Source organism: Protopterus annectens, chromosome 6.part0 (genome assembly GCF_019279795.1).
Source record: "Protopterus annectens isolate FY-2018-M chromosome 6.part0, PAN1.0, whole genome shotgun sequence".
Lineage (NCBI taxonomy): Eukaryota > Metazoa > Chordata > Ceratodontiformes > Protopteridae > Protopterus > Protopterus annectens.
The window spans coordinates 28,568,738-28,596,035 of record NC_056737.1 but is presented as its reverse complement, the minus strand read 5'-3'; the positions used below and the strand labels follow the sequence as shown (position 1 = coordinate 28,596,035).

Below are 27,298 nucleotides of genomic sequence, written 5' to 3'. Positions count from 1 at the left end.
AAGTCCGTAAGGCTTAACAGTCAAAACCCAAGTTTTCTTTTCATTGGAGACTCTAAATAGCAAGACACGTGGATGTCCCACTCACCAGGATGGACGAGGAGAATGTCACAGTCAGCTGCCTGTCTGGTGCCAGTATTCGCCAAATCACACATGTACTCAGATCTCTCAGCAACAAGTATTGTTATGACTCTTTCATAGTTCATGTTGGTGTGAATGACCGAAGACGTACCTCACTGGACTTTATGAAGAGAGGGATGATTGAGCTCTCTGAGTATGTGTCCCAGGCAGGTATGTCCCTAGCCTTGAGCAGCATACTACCCTCACCTAGAATGATGCCACAGTATAAACAAAAAATGATTGATTTCAATAATTGGCTTAGTTTTTGGTGTCATTCCAAGGGGCTGCAGTTCCTGTCTGCCTGGGAAGCCATGGTTGACAAACCTCTCTGCTTTGCACCTGGCACCCCTAGGCTTTTGGCTGCTGGCAAAGGCTCTTGCCTCCCCCATACTGGCTTTTTTAGGCAAGGTCTCAAAAACAACATTACCGACGTGAAACTAACCAGTCAGAACAAAATAAGGGTCATGCTGCTAAATGCTAAGTGCTTAAAACAAAACCTGCACTCCCTGGAAGCACTTCTGTCCCTAGAAAATGTATGTAGATGTCTGTGCAGTCACATAAACCTGGTTTAAGGCCTCAGAGAGTATGCCGGCCCTGCAAGGCTACAATGTCTTACACACCTTTAGACCGCAAAAGGAACATATGAAGACCAAAGGAGGTGGTGTTTCAGTCTATATTGGAGATAAATTCACCTCCTGTCTCTTTAGACTACACAACTCTATGGAGTTACTCCAGGTCCCAATTACAGTGGGTAAGACCCCCATTCAAGTCCTAGCCAGTTCTAGATCCCCTCCATGAGTTACGACACCCACAAAGCCTACTTAACCAAACTGAAGACAATCCAAATTTTACCGAACACACTGGTTATGGGAGGTTTCAGTTATCCCACCATCAAACGGGAAACCTACTCTAGCCCAAACTCGCTAGCACAAAAGTTCCTTGACTTTATAAATTCAAATGCCCTGGAGCAAATTGTCCATATCCTGACAAGAGGAATAAACATTCTAGATCTGGTCCTCACCAACATGTCAAACAGGTGTACTACTGCAAGTATTGGACCTCATCAGTTAAAACTGACCACAAATCAGTCACCTTCGAACTGACACTAACACCAGAACTCTCAAAGGGTGAAATCAGACTAAAAAACTTCACCAAGGCAAACTATACCCTCCTAGGTGATGGTATAAATGCATTCCAAGCCTCACCCCAAGCTGAAGGTGGTAACTATGCCGAAGCTTACACTAAAGCCCTGTACAATCACTTGCATAAGTGTATAAACTCATCTGTACCAGTTAGAATTAAAGCTAGAGCGCCAAGTAAAATTAAGCTGCCATGGTGGACTTCCAGCATCAACAAACTCTGCAATAAACGCAAAAAGTTGCGGTCCAAGAAAACAAAGACAAGGACCCAACAATGGAAAAGCACCCTCCTCAGCCTTAACAGACAAATAAGGATACTTCTCAAATTGTCCAGGAGCTCCTCTGAGAGAAACCTAGCAAGTACTTCCAAGGATAACCATAAGGCCTTTTACAGCTATGTATGTAACCTAAAGGGTAAGACCCAAGCATGTGCAGAACTGGTGGCCAACGGTATCACTCACACTGACACCACAGAGATAGCAAACCTGCTAGCAGATAGGTTTGGTGAAAATTTCACTCCCTTATCCCCTCCTAACTTACAACAACCACCCCCCACCTTACATATCTGAAGACCAGGTCTTCAAAGCCTCGTCCAAGGCAAAGAACACAGTCTCTGTGGGACCAGATGACATCCCAGGCTGTCTTCTAAACAGGCTAAAACATGAACTATCATCACCAGTAAGTATCCTTTTCAGTCACAGCCTAACCACAGGGGTTTGTTCTTGTGGAATGGAGAGCAGCTACAGTTATTCCCCTTCACAAAGGTGGCCTAGCAACAGACCCGGGGAATTACATATCCATAAGCCTGACCAGCCTCATATGTAAGGCCATGGAGTGTAGCATTATGAAATTCATAACTAAAGACATAAGTGATCTTCAAACCCTGGACCTTACCCAGTTCTGCTTTGTGAAGGCCAGATCCTGCCTGTTTAATATAATGGATTTCTTTGAAAGTTGACCAAGGCCACAGATGAGGGCAAATCTGTGCACACAGCATACCTCGACTTAGCAAAGGCTTTCAACACAATCCCACATTCAGGCATTACCGATAAACTTAGCAAACTGAATGTAAACCTCTTTGTTATAAGATGGGTTGCCAACTGGCTCACAAACCAGACACACACTATCAAAGTGGGTGACTTCACATCAGCCAGCAGACCTGTTACTAGTGGGGTGCTACAGGGTTCAGTGCTGGGCCCCCTACTGTTTGGTATATATTTGTCAGAAATTCAGGTCAAAACTGAATGGTTGTGGCTGACCAAGTTTGCAGATGACTGCAAACTAGGTGCAGTTATTAAATCCGCAAATAATGTCAGTATACTCCAGGATGGTCTCACACAGACCAACAACTCATGGTCTCAAACTGAATACAAAGAAATGCATCATCATTCTTTCGGCACAATGTCCCTTCACTTTCTCAAATCAGTAACAATATCCTAAGTACGTATGAAGTGGTAAGGGAACAGGGGCTCACAGGTTTACCTCGACCTTAACTTCGACTACCATGTGTCTACCGTTGCAAGGAAAGCATTCCACATAGCTCACTTGATTAGTAAAGGCATCTCCTTGAAAGCAAAAGAAGTTATAACTCCCCTATACTCGGCACTTATCCAGCCCATAATTAAGTATGTACTGTACTAAACATCTACAGCAATTAGAGAGACCTCAGAGGTTTCTAACAAAGAAAATCAAGGGCCTCTAGCATGTGCCTTAAATGGACAGACTAAAATCCCTATCACTATACTCTGTATCATTTAGACTTCTTAGGGGAGACTTATGCCCGGCCTACACAGCAACCCAAGATCCAAACTTAATGAACTTACTGCATATCTGTAAATCAGATGGGTCTAGGGATACCCATTCAAGGGACTTAAATATGGCCTGTGACTTAAATAGGACATGCTGGAGGCACAGATTTATCTCCCAGCGACTGCCATGTCTTTGGAACAGGCTGTCAGTTCATGTGAAACAGAGTACCTCTATGACACTGTTCAAGAGGAACTTGGAAGTGTGGATGAGGCACCATAAATTCTTACTGGGGATAGCACTCACAACCCTCCTGGACATGGGCAGTGATTACTAAATGTAATCTTGGGCATTGACTTATTACATTGAGTTGAAATGGCTAGGCTTAAAATGACCTCCAGGTCGATAGCCTAGCAATCCCCTATGATCCTATGATGATAGCAAAGAAAATATATCAGATTTATATTGTATTTGAATAGAAAAAATGTTGAAATGGTTTGTTTTCTTTTCTGTTAATATTTGTTTGCCTATGTTCCAAGTGATAATTTAATAAAAGTGTTTAAAAAAACTTTTTTTCCCCTGTTTCTGGCACTGAAGAAGGCTTGCTAAATCTATTGTTGCTTACCATCTCTGTGTAACCTGTCTTTTTTTAAAATTCTATTTAATTCATCTTAACCAGCAATGCTATGCCGTTGTGCAGACCTTTGGCTTGTTATAATAAGATGTCAGAACAAAACTGTTGGTGCATTTTTTTCTAGCAATTTTTGTACCCTTTTAGAATCTTGTTTTAACTTGTGAACTACACATCCATTTAGGAGTCCTGAATGGTTGATCTGTGTCCTCCCACAAGCCATGTTCCCATTCTGATAGTGGTGTTTTTCACCCTCTTCTTTCCTTCAAAAAAGATTGAGTTGAAGGGACTTTTTGAAATGTTAGCTTTTGGAACCCTTTTTAATGTTTCATTTTTCTTTTCTTTCTAATATTCTTTTGTAGGCAGTACTTATTAAAAATAGTAATAAAAAAAATAATACAACTTGTTTATTTTTCAGTTGATGATGGTGCTTCAGAAAAAGAGACTGTACCAGAGTTCGGAGAAGGCAGGGACACTGGTGGATTGGTACCTGGAAAATCACTGGTGTTTGCCATGTTGGAGTTATGTCTTTGTATTCTTGTACGACAACTTCCACAACTGAATCCAAAGTTGGCCAGTAGCCATATGAACAGACCTGGAAAACACTATATCTTGTCAGAAAGTGGAAGTCAGCTTGTCTGTATTGCTTTAAGTATCCTTGCTGAACTTCCTTCAGTATGTTCACCAGAAGGTAATATTGTAATAACTAAATGCATTTTAATGATATAGTACAGTCTGTACAAGTTAATTAAGGGGGAATACAACAATGTCTTTTCCATTTTCCCTGTTATTCAGTAGTAGTTGCGTTCAAGTAGTTTTAGGATGAATATTTGTAGCTGTGTGACTCTTAGAGGTAACTTAACTGTCTGATACGTTACTGCTTTTTTGAAGTATGCCTTTGTCTTAAAACTCATTAGCACACAGAAGACTACACATTTTCATACAGAACACCATGTGAAATGAGTTGTAGTAGTCTGAGTGGTAGTGCCTTCCTCTTCCAGTTCTGTAGTCTAAGATTTGTATTTTCATAGTATTGCCTGAACAGATTATAACAGTCAAAAATGTAAGGTTACCTAGCATTGTAGCTCAGAAGAATATAGCCCTGACTGCAGCCAGAACAATTAGTAGATTGGGAAGCTGGAAGAGCCAAGGGATGGGTGGACGAGAGATGTGTGATTTACAGTGGCGCACTCATCTGGAAGGGAGGATTGTTTTCCTGCTGAGGTGACCTTGCACTCTAGAATAGTGGAGTAGGTTGCTCCCCTGCCAACAGGCTGTTTGGGGTGGGCCTCTACAAGCCAATACAGTATCCTTTGCAGAGGCATGTTAGGGAGCAGGCACACCTCTGTATCACAGGCAGAATTGGTTTTCATGCAGTGATTTGGAAGCCTCCATCATCACCCAAGGGGAGGGGTTAGACTGCATAACTAAAAATGCCTTAATGGCTAACAGGATGACTGTACCGCAATCATCTCTCACCTCATGGGGAAAGAATGTGCCAGTAGATCACTGGAAGCTAAGGGTGAGCAGGCAGCAGGGTGCCAGAAAGAATAAAAAAAATTAAAAGCAAAGACTAAGCAAAAATGCCATTTTCTATTGATACAGATAGAGAAGCAGTGATTCAGTAGTTTGGTATTTACAGAAATGTGACACTTGGAAGCACCATGTCTGAGATGCAAACATACTTGATTCTGGCATTTACAGGAGGGACGGGATGGCTAAAATAAGAGGAACGAAAAAGAAACAGTGATGGCAGAACCAAAATAAAACTAAAGCTAAAAACCAAAGACAAAGTCTGCCTCAGGAAATTCCACTACAGGACCAGAGAAATAGGATACTAGGCAGTCTCCAAAAGATAACCAGTCACAACAATGAAAAAAGATTTCTGTAAAGACCACAATTCCAGAACTAAGAGCTTTATTTCAGCACAATGGATTAAACAGTTAAGCGCATTCATCGCATTACCGTCAAGGACTTCATCAGAACTAAATTTACAATCCAAACCTAGTGGGATTTATAAATCAAATCCTATTAAATAATTGAATAGCTTAATGAAACCATTAACTCACAAATTTAAAACAGTTCTAGCAATTAACGGGCCATGCCTTATTAAGACCACCATTATTAGATCAAACATTACAATAACAAATAAAATATAATAAATAATAAATTTATATTACCATTGAATTCTATAAAAGTTAAAAACTATAATTTATCTGACCTCAGTTTCAACACAGATACTGTTGAAATCAATTGGTTTAGGCCTAGCTACTTGCTAGCTTCCAGTAACAATTGTCAAAACAATTCTCTGTATTTTTGTTTTCCCATTGAACCCCTCTGGAGTCCTTTTGAATTTGTTCAATAACAAAAAACATATAATCATCCACTAGAACAGAGTCTTTGCTAAGGCATTTGTATCTTTAGTTTTAAAAACATCATACATAAGTTAATATATGCATTTTCTCAAGGCCCTTTCAGTTTTGCCAATATAAAATGAGGCACATGTTTCACATATAGCAATATATACCACTCTTGTAGTACTATAATTATTTATTTATTATTTTTATTTAACATTTGTTAACCAAGAAAGTCTGACTTGGAACAAAGCCAATTTTCAGCAGAGACCTGAAGAGAAATGTTCTAGATGCATGTCTTTGTAATATGGGAAGAAACCGGAGCACCAGGGGGAAACCCACACAAATGCAGGGGGGATATGCAGACTCTGCACACAAGGCACTCCAACCGAGAATTGAACCAGAGAACCTCTTGCTGTGTGGCAACAACGCTACCGCTGCGCTGTCCATAAATCAAATCCTATTAAATAATTGTATTGTCATTGTATTTATCTACAATTATAATACTGATGTACCTGTAACTGCCTGTTTCTAAAGTCAAGATTAATTGTTTCACTATTACCAATATAGGGACACTGTTTGCACGCATCACATTTATATGTCCCTGTTTTGGGTCCCATATCATTCTTCTACCTATCTGTTTTCCTCTCAATAAAAATTTTCAAACATTTTCCATTTTTGTAAATAAAATTACATGGTTCTGAGAAAACTTTCGGTGTCGTATGTAGTTGTTTAAATATATTTCAATACTTGATTACAACATTTTTAATATTTTTAGTATTTTGGTTATATTCCAGTCAAAAGGATTTGTAAAGGAATTATTCCTATTCTCTTCCAGATATGGAAAAAGTACCACCTCTTGTTGAGAATTATTTCTATTAAGATCACCAGTGATGGAAGATGTTTATTCCCCCCATCCAGAAATTACTTCAGTCATTATCTCTTTCAATAAAGTTGAAGTTTATTGTTAATTCTCTGTATTTTAAACTGTGCCACTCATTCACCAGATTTTTGTATGACATTTGTGTTTTATGGACTGGATATAATGCCCAGTAAGTAGAATACATTGAATACTTGCAGGGCACCACCACTTTTCTTAGATTTACCTATGAAATACATGTGAGGGAGTTACATTATTTGGATATTTCAATTTTTAAAAATTATGAGCTTAAGAAATATATCTCTAGAATATATCAAAAACCTACCTATTGTAATTCCTATTGATATTTTAGTAGTAAACACCCTTTTTCTCAAAAAAAGGAAGATTGTGAAGGGGCAATTGGTAAGAGTAGCGTATATGACCTCTCAGTTTAGTGATTGTATCGATGAATATGACATTATAAAAAATGTATTCCTACAGAGAGGGTATCCAGACTCTCTATTGGAAGAGGTCATGACAGAAGCAGTTTCTGGATGGAAGAATAAATATCTTCCCATCATTGGTGATCTTGATAAAAATAATCGTCAACAAGAGGCTGACTGTCTGATATCCTATTTCTATGGTGCTGTAGAGGAATCTCCTGGAGCAGACTTTGTCTTTGGCAAAATAGGAGGAAGTATATCCCATTATATAAGGAAATTGTCCAAACAACAGAATATGTAAGTAAATGAAGTATAGGAGTCACTGAAAGTAGCAAGACACTCTGCATGCAAATTTGCATAGAGACACCTCCAAATGATGAAGAAAATCATAAGAAGTGATAGATGATGTCCATAGAAAAGTAGGAAAAGGAGTAATATGGTTGATGGTGGACTTCAGTATGCCAGATATAAACTAGATACCATGACTATAACCGCATCTGAGGTTTAAATAATTTTTAACACTCCTACAAGACTGTGATCATTTGCAGCTACTAAAGAATCCTATTTGGGAAGGAATGGTTTTGGATCTGTTGTTTTGAAATTGGAAATGAAGGAGAGAGGGTCTCAAACCTGACAGTGGACAGCCATCTGGTAGTATGTGTTCACCAGCACCAGACATTGAAGGATGAAGATACTGTAGAGGTTCTTCTGTGGCTCCCATCTTTGGGGTGTATCCTGTTGTTCTGGTTGCACTCTGTATCCATGTCATGCGCTACAGCCTGAGACTGACCAGACTGATCCTGAGGAATGGTCTCTTAAGTCATCAAATCACTGATCGGTTGTAGTCAAGCAAGACCAAGAACATTTTCTCTTGGGGACCCCCCCCCCCCCAGCCATGGTCAGGCCAGCAGATTTTGGTTGAGGATTCATCAGCTTATCTCGTGTCAGGGTTCACACCTCAAACAGTTGCTTGATATCTGACAGGAACTTGAGTCATGGGTGTACATCATATGCTAAATGAATTCATTCTGAAGTCTCTGCCTAATCTGATGCAAACCTGTGTCTGACATGCTTTGCCCTTGGTTGGTACAAGATCAAGTTTCAGGTCCCAGTCCTGTAATACCTGGAACCAGTAACATCTTCACACAGTACAGAGCACAAACTTACTTCTCTGGCTATTGGGTGGCTTGGTATTCCCTTTCACTCTGGGGTCTACTGTGAGTCAGAAGATCTTGGGTCCACTGGCTCTACTGCAGACATGGATAGTAGGTCCATGATCCTTTCCACCTCTCCAGTGTATAATCTTCGTTTGAATGTGTCATGGGACATCCTGATAATCCTTTTTTAGCCCTTAAGGCAGATACCCTTTACAAACCTCCACCTGAGTGGGTAGAGCAGCTCATTAAGCACCTTGTTACTGACTTATGTGTAATCTCTTTCGTTAACCATAGGTCCCAGACATGACAGCATTTTGCCACCTTGCCTCCTGATGGGGAGTCTAGAGCTTTGGACATGTGTGGCAAGAAAGTGCAGTTCTCTGCCAGCTGAGGTTTTATGGCCCTCAGCTATTCACCAGGCATGTTCCAATTCCTTTTCCATTTCCATTTGATAGGGAAAGCTGTGCTAAAATTTGAGAATTTCCTGAGTTTGGGCTCCAGGAGGATCTTTATAAGACATTGTCTCCTCCTTCTACACAATGAACTGTACTTCCAGTTCTGATGTTGACAGCACTAATGCATTTGCTTTAGGCCACAGTCTCAGGTCTGTGTTTGCGCAGGATGGTGTGGCTGAGATTCATCTTTTTTTGTAGGAAGAACCCATGAGCTAGATTTAATTACCATTTTTGGGGAGATGCTCTTCAGCCAGCCTGCACAGGACCTGTTTGATGACCTCCTGTGGAAGACATTTCTAATTCCCCTTCTAGGCCACACTACCCTTAGAAAAAGGTGAAAATCTTCTAGCCACCCAAGTAGGACCATTAAATGTCACATACTGTTGCACTAGTCAGTCCAAGTTGCCCAAGAGTGCAACTCCATTGATTTATCTGCTGCTATCTTGCCTTTTGTCTGGGACTGCTTTGTGGAGGGTCAAAAGATCAGTGGTTTTGGATGTACTTTATCTTGGCCACATGCTGGATCTAACTAGTCAGCCCTACAAAGTGTCTTGCTTTGCATATCAGTCAATTTCATCTAAACTCTTAGGACAAGCACATACAGAAATGCACAACTGTTCCAAGGAATTATAGTGGTGGCCCAGTTTTGCAAGAGGAATGGTTGTTTTGCTTTCATGTTTACATAATCCTGAAGGGGTGTAGAGCTTCCATTCCTTTCTGGAGCTCTGCAGTTTGATCCTTGCTATATCCAGCTTTAGATCATCAGGATCCTGCCTTTGATCTTGCAGGGAAACTGGATGATGTAAGTTTAGATGAGGGTCTATATTATAAAGATGAATGTTCAGGTTGTTGAACACCTAAACAGCGAAAACGAAAACCGCAAATGGCCACTTCCGCAAATTTTTTCACAGGGAAAAAATTTGCTAGGCCGGCGGACTGTAAAACAAAATTTCAACCCTAATCAAGTGAGGGGCTGTGCCCCCACACACCCCTAACTAAATATACCAACTCCAAGATCACTCTAAATTGGGGAAAAGGGCAAATTCCCATTAACGGCCAGACAAATGTTTTCCCTGTGAAAAAATTTGCGGAAGTGGCCATTCACAGTTTTCAGCTTTTGCTGTTTGGCTGTCGACATTTAGGTGTTCAACAACCTGAACGTTCGTCTTTGTAATATAGACCCGGAGATGATGCATGCCTTAGGGCATATCAGCAATTGACATCCACACAGGAGAATCCTGTGGTATACTGTGAGTGGGCATCACTTCCAGTAAAAAAAAAAAAAAAAAAAAAAAAAAAAATTGTCATCTTGATTTCCTTAGTGTTCATCAGTGTTCTAGTGTACACCCAGGTGTTTAAGTCTTGTAGGAGAAGAATTTTCTGACATTCCCATACCTGGTTCACTAACTTCTGGTAATCCCTTCCAGGGAACATTAGAAGTAACCTTACTGTGATTACTGCCTTAGTTATAGCCCTTATAGGTTACCATAATTGGAGAAAGTCCTGTTTGGAAAACTTTGTCATTGCAGCTTAGGTCACTCTTTACAGTTTGTTCTTGCTCTTGGACAGGACCCAGAATGTCATAGGCTTGGCTGACTGAGGATAGAGTGCAATATCCAGGCTTGGACCCTGTTGCTCCTCTAGACTTGACAGCATTGTTTTCCATGTTGCTGTTTACACACCTAAGGATGCAGATGCAGCACTTAACTGTTAAATGTCAGTGGCTGCAGGTTACTACATGATCATAGGGATTCTCTAGGCAGTGGAACCTTGTCACTGGGTTTTGGACTGCCAGATATTCCCCACCAACTTTCTGGTGAGTCTTCCCCTTCTGCAGCTGATCCTGTCTTAGATCTGATGGCTGACACATTGCTTGCTGATTGGGGAGATACCTAGACTCCAGCATGGTGCAGGGAATCCACATCATCCACTTGAAGCTAAGAACAGAACTCCTGGACCTGAAGTTGCCTCCTCTTGATTTTCTGGTTTAGTCAGGTAGCCATTTCTTCATCTGATATATAAGCATGCAAGAGGACAGAATGTTCTACTCCCTCTTTAAGGACATTAGACTTATCTGATCTTCAACCACAAACTGAGACATAGCACCTACAACACTTCACGTCCCTGTGGAAATGAACAAGGTGTCTGATACTCTGAGCTGTCTGCAGTCATCTCCTGAAGATGCAGATTCCAGAGACTGCACTTGGTCAGAGTCTTCTGAAAATATAGATCAGCCTGTATTTGTCATTTGGGAAAATGATGTCCTTCCTGCTCTTCTGCTTGTTTCAGCTGGGTAGGATGCAGATTATAGGAGATGCGGTTTGTCTTGTCTGGCATGAGAAAGCCTATAGGTTTCCGCCATTCCTGCTGATTACATGCCTGTCAGAGAGGTCAGAGAAGGACCAAAACCATTTTTCTCTCTCTGTAGTAGCAAAGAAATGCATGTTTTTAGGCTCGAAGGTCCCTGTCAATACGAAAAACTTGTTTGGTCCAAGCTGTAGATGTTTCACCTGATTAGGGCAAAAGCTATCTCTCCCTCAGAGTCTGTCTTCATATGTAGGCTTCTTGATCCCAGCAGATTTTCCATCTGGGTCTCTGAGGTTACTGAAGCTTCTAGGAAACCTTCTATCAGGCATGCTTATGCCTTCATTTGGAAAAAGTTATTTTGGGCAAAGTGGTACATATACCAACCCAATCATCTGGCATATAATCGTGACATAACTCAGACACCAGTATAACTTAGACCTTAGTTATTAGGCAGTTGTGGTGCTTGACTCCATTATCTTTGTACATCATGACTTTGTGGAGGGCAGGATTGTAGATTAGCACCAGGTAGTCGGGCAGCTCCTTAAAGAGGTGTTGCAACTCCATCCTCATCTGGAGAAACAATCTCTTCAGGGGACCTGAATTAAATGGGTGACAGGCTGTCCTTTCTGCTGTTGTGAGACTTGGCATCAAAGCTCTTGTCTTGGAAAATGGTCTTCATAGCAGACATCACATCTGCTTTTATGATCCTGGGCTTTAATCTCGTCTTTTGCAAAGTAGGGTGTCCCTCAGGAGCAATCTCCTCTTAAAGTCATTTTGGAGTTGTCTCTGAGCCATTCCATTAATCTTCCACTTTTCTCTATGGGGTAGCAACCAGATATGGAAGGGTTATTCACACCGTGGACCTACACCGACAGCTCAGATGATAACCTGCATCAGGTATGGGAATTTAGGAATGTAGACCACTTGGTCGTCGTCTTTGTGCTAGTGGAATTGGCAGTTACACTATTTTTTTGTTAACCCAATAGCAGCAGCTATGTTTAAAGCTCACTTTATTACAGGAGTGTCTACCTCCATTGTTTGCTTCAGAACTTATTTTGGTTGCAGACGTGTGCTGTGACCACTTGGTTCTATGTGCACACCTTCACCAAGCAATATTGCCTTGACTGCAGATCCAGGATTCTGACTACTGTATTCCAGGACTCCGTTACTTGATCTGTGTGCTTGTGCAGACCTCCAATTCCTTCTACCATGCTGGTACCTTGAAAGATACAGCCCAAACTAGCAGTCATTAAGGATAGTACTTGATGTTAAATATAACAGATATTTTCTTACATTATCCATTGATGTGCCAGACAAACATTTTATTTATTTATAATTTGGTAACAGGTTAAGTTTGATGGTCCATAGACTCTCTTCAGATGAGACCTGGGCTTCAGCACAAGTTTAAAGAAGAGGTAAGGCAACTTGAACAGTATGATCAGTGAAGAAATGCGAGATTTCATATGAAACAAATTTCACTGTGTTCTAATAGCACAGTTATACTATTTGGAGCAGCAGGGTCACAACTGAAATATTTTCTCCTTTTTATTTAACTTTTGTTGACAGGTTAATCCCTCCATGCATGTAGCTTCTTTTCAGGAGAGACTTGAGGTAATATTTATACTAGCAGGAACAATTTAGACAGGGTATATGTCCTGCCCAAGACTGCAGCTTTAGAACTAAGTAGAATACTAGGGGAGATAATAAGTTTTCAGCAAGCGATCTCGAGTATAGGGGGAGACTGGTATGTAGTTTAGAATTATGAAGATGTATCGAGTAGATTCTTAAGGCAGTATATGAAATTATTTGATGGAGGATGTAATAATAGCCTTAGGAGTTGAAGTGCAATGTACTTACCTTTCCCACAGGTATAAAATTTGATCTTGATTGAACATATACTCTATACAGCAAGAATACTTATTTACTTGAGGGAATACAGGTGCAATTGATTATATCTGATCCTTCACCTATGAAGGTGAGGATAGTGGCCCATGGTAGTGAGAAACAGGTAGGCCTTGGGGCATCCCTATGTGATTATTGAAAGGCAGGCATTTAAGGAGTGGATAATAGACATTTGGTAAACATGAAGAAAGTCAAAAAGCAGACCAGAAGAGTTTGTTGGTGCTTGGGAGGCAGTGAAAGGAAACTTTAAAGCTGTAGATGAAATAAAGAGAATGTGTGAAAGTAGTAAAAATATTGAAGGCCTGGTGAGGGTGAGAGGTGCCAGCAAAGAGTATCAAAGAATATTGGACAATATATATGAGTGTGAAAAAGTGACACTTAAGCAGTTATTTTATGACCATAACCCCAAGAGCATAAAACGTTTTAGTACAGAGCTTAAGGAACAGAAGGTAGGGAGATCAGTAGTAATATTGAGGGACCCTAAGTCTAGAAAAATTATTAAGGACCATGAATTAGGGAAATATTTTGTGAAAGCACCACCAGTACTTCAAAAGACATTGCAGTTGAAGGTGTTAATAACAACTGAGATGCAGGTTTGTCCTTGGAAGGAATTGGATTAACCCCGTTAATAAATGAATTGGAAAAGTACAGTGCCCCCACCCCCACCCCCACCCCCAGAAAGGTTTTGGTAAGTTAGGTCTACCAGAGAGGAGCCCTCAAAAGAGTACTTATGAAGAAGTAGCAGAGGGACACTGTTTGGGGGGGGGGGGTTCCATAAAATTTCAACAATCCCAAGGGCAAAACATACAAGCAGACATGCAGTTGAATGATATTTAGAATGTTAACATTTCTGGTGTAGAATTCACTGATGATGAACTGAATGCATTAAATTATGGTTTGATGTTTGTGCCATTATAAGTTTATGATGTCTCCTATTTGTTAGATTTATACAGCTTTGTAAGTTTTTTTTTATTTAAAAGCAATGTTTAATAGAGGGAGTCATAGAAAACTTCCATATAGGTCAGATTTTACATGCCCATTACACCTCACTGTTCAGTTATTTTAAATAATATATGAAGCTGAAATAAAAAATATAGATTTGGAGAAAGCTAAGAGGTTTGATAACTTCAAAAGAAATGAGGGATAGAGTTTAACAGCTGGCGAGCTGGACTGGAGGTCTAGATGGTCACCACCCCCTTGGATCCTCAATTCCATTAAGGTATCCTGCGTTCTTCTTCTGACCAGGATGTTTCACAGGGACAGTAGGACCTCAGGCGTCAGGATAACCATCCAGGTACCCTCTTCTGATACCTCCCCAGACTACCCCACTGAGGAGGTCCCTCGGAAGAGACTTTGCAAGAGGAAGCATTTGGATGTTACAGAGGAGTCAGCCACGGAAGGCACTGACCTCGATGAGGGAGAAGGATCGCCATGGTCACCTCCTGAGGATGTTTCCTTTGGGGAGATTTTGTAGATCCTAAAACAGAGAGGCAGCTGGCAGTGCAGTAATCCTTCTCCTGAGGAGTCAGTGTACCTGGCAGCCTTTGGTTCCTGCCCATCTACCTCCTGGGTGACTCTGCCCATGGATGAGCTCATAAGGTTGATCTGTTGACAGGCGTGGGAGACCCCAGATTCCATCAGATGTATTCTCTGGAGAAGGAATAAAATAATCACTGCCCCATCTAACAAGGCCTTCCAGACAAAAGGCATTCTGGATGAAAGGCTTTGCAGTAGATGCCATGGTCATGGGGGTGGCAACCAAGAAGGAACTTTCAGAGGAGAGTTCAACCATTCATCCTCCTAATAAGGATTCTAGGATGATGGATAGATACGGAAAGTGAGGGTTTTCTTCAACGACATTTGCCTTGCAATCACTGAATTACCTTTCTCATTTCAACAGGTTGCAACGGGATCTGATCAAGCAGCTGTCAGATACCCTTAAAGGAGCAGAAGCAGAGAGAACAATAGAGAAGACAGCTTTCCAGTTAGCTGCCCTATATTTTGTAGCTAACTCTTCCATGAGGCTTATCGCACATGCAGCTGAAGAAACGAGAAGAGAGATGGGTTCCAACATCTCTATGATGAGGCATGCCTGGATGCACCTATGCAATTTAGCGGAGCCTTTTAAGTCTTCGTTTGTCAATGCAGCATTTTACGGCACTTCACTTTTTGGTCCCAAAGTCAAATATATGATATCCAGGTGTGCAAAGGAAGGTAAGACTCTTTCTGTCATGGGCATATGTTTTTTGGATCCTCAAAGACCTTATCCTAAAGGTCAGAGGGGCAACAGGAAAGTGTGGTTCAAGAAGTCTCAGGGATCCTACCAAGACACACATGGAGAATTTTCCCCCAGAGGCAGAGGAGGGAACAATAATGGGAGACACTTCCCTTGTAGCAGAGGAGGTCCCCAAAACCAAGAGTCCCGGGAGTCTTTCTTCGGGAAACCCTTTCAGCACTCCTGAAAGGAAGCCCAACTGTCCACATCTGGAGGCAATCGGGGTTCGACTATCCCTGCACTGGAGAGCCTGGCAAAAGGTAATGTCCGATATGTGGGCGCAGAGGATAATATCCAGGGGTTACCAAATTCCCTTTTTCTCAACACCCCCCCACAAGAAAATCCCAGACATTCCACCCGGTCAAAGGGATCAAGCAGTCATTCAAATTCAAAAACTGCTGGAAAAAAAGAATCATCCAAGAAGTCACCCGAGATCAGAGAGGATTCGGAACTTACTCAAGCTTCTTTTTGGTTCCAAAGAAAACAGGGGACTGGAGACCAATCCTCGATCTCAGTAGATTAAACAAGTCAGTCCGACGTTGCAAGTTCAGAATGGTCACAGTGCAATTCATACTTCCTTTTCAGGAACAGGATGATTAGATGTGTTGTATAGATCTTAAGGCTGCGTACTACCATATAAAAATGGACAGACGCTCCTGAGGGTACCTACGCTTCCGGCTGGGAGCCAATAATTACCAGCTCAGAGCACTGCCCTTTGGTCTCATTACCATCCCCAGAGTGTTCACCAAATGCATAGCAGTGGTTGTGGCTTACCTGAGACAAGGATTCTGCTATTTTCCTTGTTTAGACAACTGTCTCATCTCTGTCCCAACCAGGCATCTACTTATCCACGCAAGAGACTCTGTTCTTCAAATCTGTACCGAACGAGGCATAACCATAAATTAGCAAAAATCACATCTGGAACCTTCTCAAACACTAGAGTTCATAGGAGCACTACTGGACACCACTCAAATGATTGTGAAACTTCCTCCCTCCAGAGTGTTAATCAAGCGATAAACACACGGATTAATCAGAAACAAGAAGGTAGCCACTCGCTATGTTCTACAGGCGTTAAGATCAATGGCCACGGCAATAGTGTTAGTTCCATTAACCAGATTTCACATGCGGATACTGCAGTGGCTTCTAGTTGCCCAATGGTCAGTTAACCCCCAACCAGTGTCTTACCAAATTCCTATAACAGACACATGCAAAAGGAATCTTTCATGGTGAATTCAGTCAGAACAGTTGATGCAAGGTCGACCCTTTATCCCCCTGTAACCACAGATGCTTCCCAGTGAGGCTGGGGGGACATTATCTGGGGAAGACAGTCCAAGGAGCATGGTCCGGAGACAAGGCCAAATGCCACTTAAACATCCTGGAGATGAGGGCAGTGCTTCTAGCATTGCAGGCTTTTCAGACTGGTGTTCTGGGAATGGTAGCAATTCAATCAGACAACATGTCAGTGGTCTGGTACATAAACAAGCAAAGAGGAACCAGATCATACCCTCTATTTCAAGAAGAGCTCAGTGTGTGGAAATGGGTGATCTCATCCAACCACTTTCTTATAGCAGTGCACATGACGGGAAAGTCCAACATCATAGTGGACAAGTTGAGCAGAGCCATTCTCAGGCTTAATGAGTGGTCCCTCAACCAGAAGGTAGAGGAGGACATTTTCCACAGATGGGCCCAGCCTTGCTGCAGTCTCTTTGCTTCTCCCCTAAACAACAAATGCAGCAGCTACTTTGCCTAATCCCCCACCGTGGGAGTTCCCAAGGGATGCTCCAATACAATTGATGTCCCAGTCTATTGCACGCCTTTCTCCCCATCTCCTTGATTCCAAATTCCTTCAGAAAGTCAACAGGTTGAAGAGGCCTCAACAAATCTGGTTTCCTTTCCTCTGGCCTCATCTTCAGAAGGAACCCTGGATTCTGGAACCCTTTCTAGACCTTCTGCCACATCCAACAAGAATGATTCATCCCAAACTTCACAACCTCAGACTGTTGATGGCTGTCATATTTTGATGTCCTCTCATAAGTCATCCACTCAAAAATGGAAGAAGTTTGTAATTTGGGCTCAGCAACAGAATATATATCCTCTCACAGCCCCCTTTCACTCTATTCTACCATTTTAGCCCACCTTTTCAATACTGGAGCAGCTGCTTCTACCATAAAGGTGCAATTGGCAGCCATTTCAAGTTTTCACATTGGAATGGATAACTTGTCTCTCATTTCCCACAAATTTTGCAAAACCTTCATGAAATGGACCCTGTTGTTAAGGCCTCCCCATAAGGACCCTTCAAACCCATGGGACCTTAATTTGGTAGTACGTCTTATTGTTCAACCCCCATTTGAACCTGCAGCGACTTGTAATGTTAAGTTTCTGTCTTGGAAAACTATCTTTTTCGTGGCTATCACATCTGCACAAAGAATATCAGAAATTCAGGCACTATCTTCCCAGGCCCCATATTTGATTTTTCATAAAGAGAGTCTCTTTGCGTACCAACCCCTGCTTTCTGCCTAAAGTCGTTTCACAAACCAATATTAATAGACCATATATTTGCCTGTTTTCTTTCTTAACTTCAGCTATAAAGGCAAATATGTTCTACATTTGTTAGCTGTTCGTAGACAGTTGCGTTTCTATTTGCATAGGAATAAAGAGTTTTGGAAAGCAAGTCAATTTTTTTTTTTGCCTTTGCAGTCCCTAACAAAGTCCTACCAGTATCCAAAGTTACATTGTCAAAATGTCTCTGTCATTTCATTTCTTTCATTTACACCTCAAAAGGCATAAATCCTTCCAAATCTATTCAAGCTCACTCAACCAGGGCCATGGCCACATCCACAGTCTTCCAGACAAATGCCTCCATGGATGATATTTGTGCAGCAGCCATATGGGCAAACCATCATACCTTTAGCACTCATTACAAATTAGATTTGATCTCCAGAGGAAGAGCCTCCTTTGATTCGATGGTTCTAATAAACATCCTCTCGTGAGTCTACCTGGGGTAAAGGTAGGTAGAGACTCGGTCCCATATGTGAGGACGAGATGAAAAATTGACAATATCAGATAAAGACGTTTTGTAGTCACCATAATGTTCCATCTGTATTGTCTATTTTTTTCATCTCCCCTCATATCCCCTCCCTCCAACCTGCAACCTTTGGTGTTCTGGTTGAACAGGAAGAGAATTTCAGGTCATTTTTTGTTATTTCCAATACTCCAAAAGGGGTCTCCTTAAAAATCTTTTCAACATTAAAGTTTAATTCTTTCTTCTATGGTAATAATTCTAGCAAACAATATCTGAGGTAACAGGGAGAGCTGCATTGTGGGTAAGGGGAGGTATCCAAGAGCTTTTTGGTTGCCACGAACTTAGTAACGGCAGATTCTTATCAGATGGATCGGATCTGGACCCATATGTAAGGAGAGATTAAAAATTGACAGTACAGATGGAACGTTATGGTGAGTACATAACGTCTTTTTTTGTTTGTTTGTATTTTTTTTACTCATTCTTTTGCATTTCAGTCCTGGAATCAGTGTTTTGCCATTTGTTGTTTTGTACTTTGATATACCCAAGTACATACCATTAAATGCAATGCCATGTTCAGCAGCTTCAAAACTAAACCCATAACTGTGGTTTAAAGGTTCCAGAGATTCCGAAAGAAAAGAAAATCTTCAAATTAGATAAGGAGGAATCTTTGGGGACTGAAAACACAGGGGTTTTGGAAGGCAAGAATAAGTATCCATCCCCCCACCCAAAAAAAAAAAAAAAAGAAAGAAAGAAAGTTGGATCTAAATGTTAACTGCTGAAAAAAATGGGGTTTAGAAAGATAAAATCATTTAGCAAAATATTTTACAAAGCTGACAATGTGCTTCACTCAGTAATGTTCTTTTGTTTTCAACAGGAAGTATTTCTATTCTGCCTACAATCCTTTATTTGATTACTGGAGTCCTGAGAGAAATGACTTTAAAGATGCCTGATGGACAGGTATCTTGTACAGTTCCAGCGGCTTTGCAGTCTCTTAAAATGGTGGTAGCATCCCCCATGGCTAAAGAAGAGAAGAGTCATATTGCTTGGACTGCTTTGTTGCAAAGTGCTTTAGCTACAATTTTGGGGTTGCTGAAAGAAGGTAATGAAAAAAAAAATAAATGTAGTATCAGTTTTTAGCTACTACTTTGTGAGTATGTAAAAGTTTCTTCTGTTTTTGCCCCACCCTGTTGTAGATGATACAGATGAACCTGAATGCGATGAAATTAGCTTGCTTACTGCTGTCACTGTTTTCATAGTAACTGCTGGCCAAGAAGTTACTGCTGTAGAGTGCCTTCAAAAACAAAGTATTGAAGCTTTTAAAAAAGCCCTTGCATCAAAAGAAACATTTGTAAGTATTATGTGCTATTTTTTTATCATACTGCATGTTTTTAATGCTGTACCATATAAATTGTAATTATTAACACAGCAGAAGATAAGAAACAATTTAGCATATGTTTTATGCCAGTAAAAATATGCATCTCTTCATAATTTTAAATACTACAGTCATAACTTTTTTCCATTGGTAAATCAAGGCAGGGAACCTGGCATATAGGAAAATTCTGCCACCCAGATTCTTTGAAATAATCTAAGCTAGCAGGTCCTTGTTTGCCTTTTAAATTTCCTACAAGCAGAGAAACTCCTCTGATAACAGGTTTTCAGCAATTGCTTAATCAGCCTATCTCTTTGCAACCTCCCAGTCATCAGGATGTATAGAAGACTCCTGGCCATCCTTTGAAGGTTTTTTTCCCTAGTTACTGTGAGTAATAGTTTTTGAGTTTACTCCTTGCAGTTTTTGTTATTTTCTTCTTTCTTTCTTCTTCTTGTTATTTTCTTCCGAACGATGTATTGCTTTGAGTTTTTTTTGTTTTTCATTCAGAAATGCAGAAATCCAAACTGTTGTTCTGCATTCAGAAATGTTTACAGGAGACTGCTACATTTGGCAGATCCCCTGTGTGGCCACTCATTTATGTTGTTTTGTTACTGAAAAGCCATTAAGACTTCCACTGCTGGCAGGATGATTGAGATGGCCAAGAAACTGAGCCATATTCCACACTGGCACTCTTTCATTTGTTAGGGTGAGGAATGTGATGCCAGACACTGACTGAAGTTCCAGTATTTCAGCCAAACGATATAGGGGAGGCAGAATTAGAAGTTAAATGACTTTCACCCAAGATGGTGGTGATTGAGAGTCATCAGTGCAATGAACTTGATGAGAGATTCTTGTATGATTCTTATTTGATGTTAAACCATTGACAAAGCTGTGAATAGGTAAGAACCAGTACTTTGATTATACTGTCATCCATATAATTTGTCACTGAGGTTTGATGCTGCCAAATCCTGCTTGATTAGCAAGGGATCAAACTCCCACACATTGTTAGCTGATCGTGAGAGGTGTCCAAGAGGTGCAGCCTTCATCAGCCTCATTGGATGGTGTTTCATATTGTCTACATTACGTCTGTCACAGTCAAGCTGCTGGAACATGTTCATGTCCAGTGTGTACCATTGGAACAGTCCTACAGATCCCTTGGTACAGGCTCAGTGGCTGTAATTGCAGTGATGTTCAAAGAAAGTAATGTTCCATAGTTCTTATTCTCCTGTAGACATGTATCTCTACTTAATTCTGACTATGATGTTTTTATAAAGTAAAAAGCACACAAAAACTCAAAGGTCAAACCACAAACGGAAAAAATAGCAGCTACCAATTCTCGGCTCGAGCAGGACTCCAATTCAGTTACACAGTCACTTCTTGTTGATAAAACACAGGTTTATTTCACAATTAAATCCACACATAAAAACGAACTCCTGGTTAAGCGCTTTCATCTGAGGAACTCAGATTTCATCAGAACCAATAGAAACAGTATTGACTCCATTTTATATGTACAAATTGGCACCAAAAAATCAATATAAAACATTCTTAAAGGTACATCTCAAGGGCTTCAACCTAAATAACTGTGTACAAGAGAAAATGACTGAAACAAATACTTAAGACCATATTTTGTGCTGAATTTTATCATTTGTGACTACATATTCATGAAACAATTAAAATACAAGTAGTAAAACATTTATCATTGTAAAAATAATATGTAATAAATAGTATATAATACATGATAAATATATTGTAATAAATATGAATGTATAAAAAAAATAAATATATATATATATATATATATATATATATATATATATATATATATATATATAAAATCCTATCCTTTAAATTAATTCTTCTTATACTAAATATATTTTAAAAAAGTTTGAATAATAAAACACATTTGGGAAAAATATATATGAAAGTTTAATGTGTATAAAATTGTCATATCAATGCATATAAAGAAAGTGAGTGGCAAATATATTGTGACGCCACCACTATACCCGGTTTGAACGACTTTATTAGTATCAAGCCGTTTTTAAGTTTGGACCGGGATTAAGTTCTAGGTAGGCTCTCCATATTCACCCTTAGTTTCATTGATTTATTTACATATTAACAATTTTATACACATTAAACTTTCATATATATTTTTCCCAAATGTGTTTTATTATTCAAACTTTTTTAAAATATATTTAGTATAAGAAGAATTAATTTAAAGGATAGGATTTTTTATATATATATATTTTTATACATTCATATTTATTACAATATATTTATCATGTATTATATACTATTTATTACATATTATTTTTACAATGATAAATGTTTTACTACTTGTATTTTAATTGTTTCATGAATATGTAGTCACAAATGATAAAATTCAGCACAAAATATGGTCTTAAGTATTTGTTTCAGTCATTTTCTCTTGTACACAGTTATTTAGGTTGAAGCCCTTGAGATGTACCTTTAAGAATGTTTTATATTGATTTTTTGGCGCCAATTTGTACATATAAAATGGAGTCAATACTGTTTCTATTGGTTCTGATGAAATCTGAGTTCCTCAGATGAAAGCGCTTAACCAGGAGTTCGTTTTTATGTGTGGATTTAATTGTGAAATAAACCTGTGTTTTATCAACAAGAAGTGACTGTGTAACTGAATTGGAGTCCTGCTCGAGCCGAGAATTGGTAGCTGCTATTTTTTCCGTTTATGATGTTTTTATGCCTATCTTCACTCTAAGGGCTATGCAGATGTTGCTGGGACCAATCCATCCTGCCCACTGTGGAATTATGGTAAGTGCAAGACAAACTTATTCCACCTCCCATTTGAGTCACTGCTCAGTAAGGGTTCTTGAACATTGCCCTGCTGACTAAGAGCCCTGAAAAACACAGTTCAGTCAGATGGGTACCTACTGCTAAGTCCTGATAAGCAAGGTCCAAGGTCTTCTGTCAGGAGGGTTGCTTAGGGTTGGATTTTTTTTTTTTGTTTAATATCTTTCAGGTTGTTCCTGACTAGTGCTGAGATGGGAACTTAATAAAAGAGGAGTAAATCTAAAGGAAGCTGCTAGAAAATTCTGATCCAGAAAGCTATCTGTTCATGAAAATTACCCTGCTGATCAGTAATCATTGAGAAACATGGACATCCTGTGTTGTCCCCTCCATCCATCTCAACAGTTACAGTTATCCACCTCAAGGCATATCCAAGTTGGCAGTTCATTCTGAGCTTCTCTGGCGCTCAAGCTGCCCCTCTGCCATAGTGCTGTGCACTAACAGGACTCCTTGGATGTCATTTGCTTCTCTTACAGAATACACGCAATCTCTCCAATGCTCCACTAGAACAATATTTTTCAGATAAGTGAAGATTTTCATTGGTGTTTTCAATTTCTTCTTGTGCTGGAGTTTCCTTTCCTTCCTATTACAGGATTTTTCTCAAAAAAAATATCCCCTTTCCCTCTCTCTTTTCTCCCAGAGGTATACCCAGTCTGATTTTTCTTTGTCTGTATGGATGTAATCCATTAGTATTTTTACAAAAGGATAAGGCTTTATGGTTCAAGAAGCGTCTTAAGCATGGACACAAAATTCCATCTTGGGGTCCACACTCATAATGGTATATTGACTCTATCCTGATCACTGGGACATGTCCTGTGATACTGGTTCAACCTTCAGTCAATGGGCCCTTTTGGATAGGAAAAAACACATTGATAATTAGAGGCCTTCTCCTCAGTCCAGTGGGAGATTCACTCTGCTCTTCATGTGAAATTTTGCTCTCTCAGCATCCCAAAGCTACTAAGAAGCAGGTAGGAAAGTCTTCTAATAAAGACAAAGGTTAAAGGTAAGGGTAAAGAATGGGAAAAGGACAGATAAGTCTTATGAAAAAGACAGAGACAGTGGCAGAGACACAGGGGTCAAGAAAGAGAAAGAAAAAAGAAAAAGACCCTCAGAGTCATTGACTCTTGTTCCACTGGCTCCAAAGATTGCCATGAACCCAGGGCTTTGTCTGACCCTGGTTCCAACTATTTTCAGATTCGTCCTGTCCTCTGACTTCCAATTCCTTCATCTAGTGACTTGTGAGACCATCATCATCTCATGTGTTTTATTTATTGACATTTGTTAACCGGGTTTGTCCAACTGGGCTTGTGGCCCATTTTCAGTGGAGACCCGAGGACAAAAGCTCCAGCAGTACATTTTTAAACAAGTACAATTTTAAACAATATTGATATAATAGCAGTTATGGTGTGTGGCTTGGAGTAATACAGGTCAGCATAGACAGATCACTGGGAACATGTTTCACAGCTTTTCATCCTTATGCTGATCTGACTGGATTGCTTGGGGATATGCCATGTAAAAGCATGTAGTAAGCATACCACTAATCGCAGACACCTGTCATGGGTGGAGGAGTGGTACAGCTGATGCTCAACATACTTGTGTCTTGGTATTCACCATGGATGCATGACACTGAAACACCATCATCGGCTTGGAAGGTTCTCTCTCTCTCTGGTAGAGAGAGACTGTACATGAGTGAACATGGAAGGCACATTTTTAACAGCTGACAGGTCCTTCCTGGAGCAGGCCTGGCAGGACATCTTTACAGGTGTGCCTGCTGCTGATGGCAACAGCAGGTCTCCTGCATGGGAAAGGATAGCCAGAGGTGGGAGTCCACTGTCACAACCCACAGTCACTGACTTGAAGGAATTCTTGGCGTCCCTGATGAGGGGACACTGAGAGGATCCTCAGACCTAGTGGAAGCCTGCATGTGGGAGCTGAACTGGTTGCAACATTTCTGTCTGCATACCATCATGTTCTACAGCATTGCCCAGATACCAAATGTCTGTCTCCAGGTGTCCAGTGCTTACTGCAGAGCACCTCCACTGGACTCTAGGCAGGTGAAGCAGGTCATCAGCAATCTGAATACATTATTTGTCATATTGTGGGTCTGTGACAATGTGGAGTTGTATGTTATCGCAGATGTATTCTGTGGTTTTCTTATCAGTGTCATGACCCTTGGCTTCTGGACATATCTAATTTTACCAGTAAGATGCCCCTGTGGGAAATTGCCCAGCACAAATTGCTGTTGTGGATCAGATGTATGCTAAATGTGTAAATCATGCAAAGTACCTGGGAGGTATACAGACACACTGTAGATAAAACCATATGCATTGCACACCGCTTATCAGTTGATGGAGTGGAAACCCTTCCATTTGATGTACCATTGTCCATGTGGCAAAGCGGGCTCTTGATGGCAGTGTTAGTTAGTCAGTGACCCCCCCCCTAGAAATTCAGGGAAATGGGCTTTGTCATTGGATGCCCACACAGTGATATCTCTCTCCTCTGTGACCACATATGCTCTCCATATGCTTCATAGCGGAGGCTGGGTCAATGCTGCACATACTTTAGTGACCACAGGGATTGCCAGTCCATCCGTCTCACAGCAAGGAAGGCAAACGTCTGCAGGCTGTTGTATGGTTTCTCTGTCCACACAATAGCATTCGAGAGTATCTCTTCACCAAGAAATGACATTGTACAAACTCGCTGCCTGTGGCATGTTGTTTTTCAATTTTTACAAATTTTTGAATAATGCCATCATATTGTTTATCTTCATTTGCATTCACCATTGTTCTGATTTGTATAATGTTGCTTATTTCCATGTTGTTATATATCCATTTGCATATGATGCTGACCATGCTATTTTCACAGGTAGCACTATCTTGATGCTTTTGTTTCTGAATTAGCACCATCCTGTGTGTCAACACTTAGCATGTTATTTCACATAGAGCAGTGTCCCAATTGTTTCTGAATACATAATTTAAACTGTGTTTAGCCGTGGAATTACTGGTGTCTCATTTTCAAATGCTGTTAACATATTCATAAATGCTTCGCTGTAACCTTCTCTCCATTTTGCTAATGTAAAAGGAATCACAGGAGAGTTATTTAGTGATATATGCACCTCAAATGCCTTGCAGTTGTATCATCCTGTACTGTAATAACTCTGCCATATTCCCCGAATGTAATATTGTTTCCTCACATATATTGTTGACACATGCCACATTAAGACATATTGTTCAAAGTAGGTCCCTGCCTAGAATCAGTTAATTCAGCTAGTTTTTATTCCAAAAACATTTTTATTAAATTTTGTTAATAAACATGGACATAAAGTATTAAAAATAAACAATATAAAACATAATAACTATTTACACTATATACAAACATCCATGATAAACATTTGTTTTATCCAAGAAAGGTAATCAATATTTATCTAACAATCTCCAGTTTTTGGCAAGCTAGTCTTTTGTGTGTTAAATTTGATGATCTCTGATAAATAGTTTGCATTTCTTTTTTACATACAGATTTTGCTATTGAAATAAACTCAGTAAACATAAGATCTTGCTTATTTTTCCAGTTCAATGTAATTATTTTTCGAGCAATAGCTAGAATTAACCAAAGAACAGTTAACTGATGTCTAGGAATTACACTTGGGGTAGGGACATTGAATAATATCAGAGAGCTAGTAATTTTACAGTTGTCAGACCACAGGTCTTTTGTGAAATGTCTAAAATCCCTCCAGTATTGTGTGAGAGTTCTACATTCGATGAACATATGAACCCAGTTGGCTTCAAGAATATCACCACACCTCCAGCATTTGCTTTCATTACTCTTGGTTATAAGGTCAATTCTGTGTGGAGTGTAAAAGCTTCTATGAATAAATCTCCATGTATATAGTCTCCAGTATATAAAGATGATGAAGTGTTTTTTATTGAATTTAATAGCTGTTTCTTATTATTGTTAGATAAAGGTTCACCATTGATCTTTATGGAGTAATTCCATAAAGCTTGGTCAAAAGTAATCGTCTTCTTGTAGGATTTTATATACATGTGATATGCTTAATTTATGTTCAATGTTCATCAAACTGCACCATATGAATGTTGTATCAATCTTAGTATAATATCAGTTTCCAGATTTACTGACACACTCACTTTATTTTCAACAAACTGTCTTAAAGATTGAATACAGAGCCAATTATCTTGATAGACATTATATCTGGCTAAGAGAAAGTTCATTGGTTGGATGTTCTTATTGTCTATAAACTGGTGCCAAAACTTTAGATTATTCTCTTTAAGATTCCGCATCTTATTGATATGGAAGGTATCTAGGCAATCTGGTGTATAAGCTATGGGAAATGTAATGAAAAAGATGTTCTTTAGACGATAATTGTTGTCGATTATATTTTTGAAAATATAACATATTTGGTTTATACCATGTGAGAAGTGGCTAATTTTTGTATTATATAAGCAATATTCACTGAGTATCCAAAATATTTTGTTAATTCCAAAGGTTTCCTTAAACTGAGTTTCTTAGTTCTCAGAGGAAGTGATATGTATTTCATGTAGTTTCCAGCTAGAGGTGTATATGGATGAAATTCAGTGTAGTGTTATGTTAATAATAACATATTTGGAATATAATTCTATGTTGAGAAAGCCAATCCCATTACTGTCCCAGGCTCTTACATGCCATTTATAGGCTATTCTTG

At 39.8% G+C, this 27,298-nt stretch overlaps 1 protein-coding gene across 2 annotated transcripts in view; it reads left to right on the top strand.

Moving 5' to 3' along the window:
* The window catches only part of HEATR5A (HEAT repeat containing 5A), a 2,570,019-nt gene that overhangs the window by 2,407,792 nt on the left and 134,929 nt on the right, over window positions 1-27,298 (top strand). For both annotated transcript variants that reach the window (XM_044073826.1, XM_044073825.1), the window contains 3 exons: window positions 4,052-4,324; window positions 19,282-19,506; window positions 19,601-19,755. In XM_044073826.1, coding sequence (XP_043929761.1) covers window positions 4,052-4,324; window positions 19,282-19,506; window positions 19,601-19,755 — 653 coding nt within the window. The remainder of the gene's footprint in view (window positions 1-4,051; window positions 4,325-19,281; window positions 19,507-19,600; window positions 19,756-27,298) is intronic.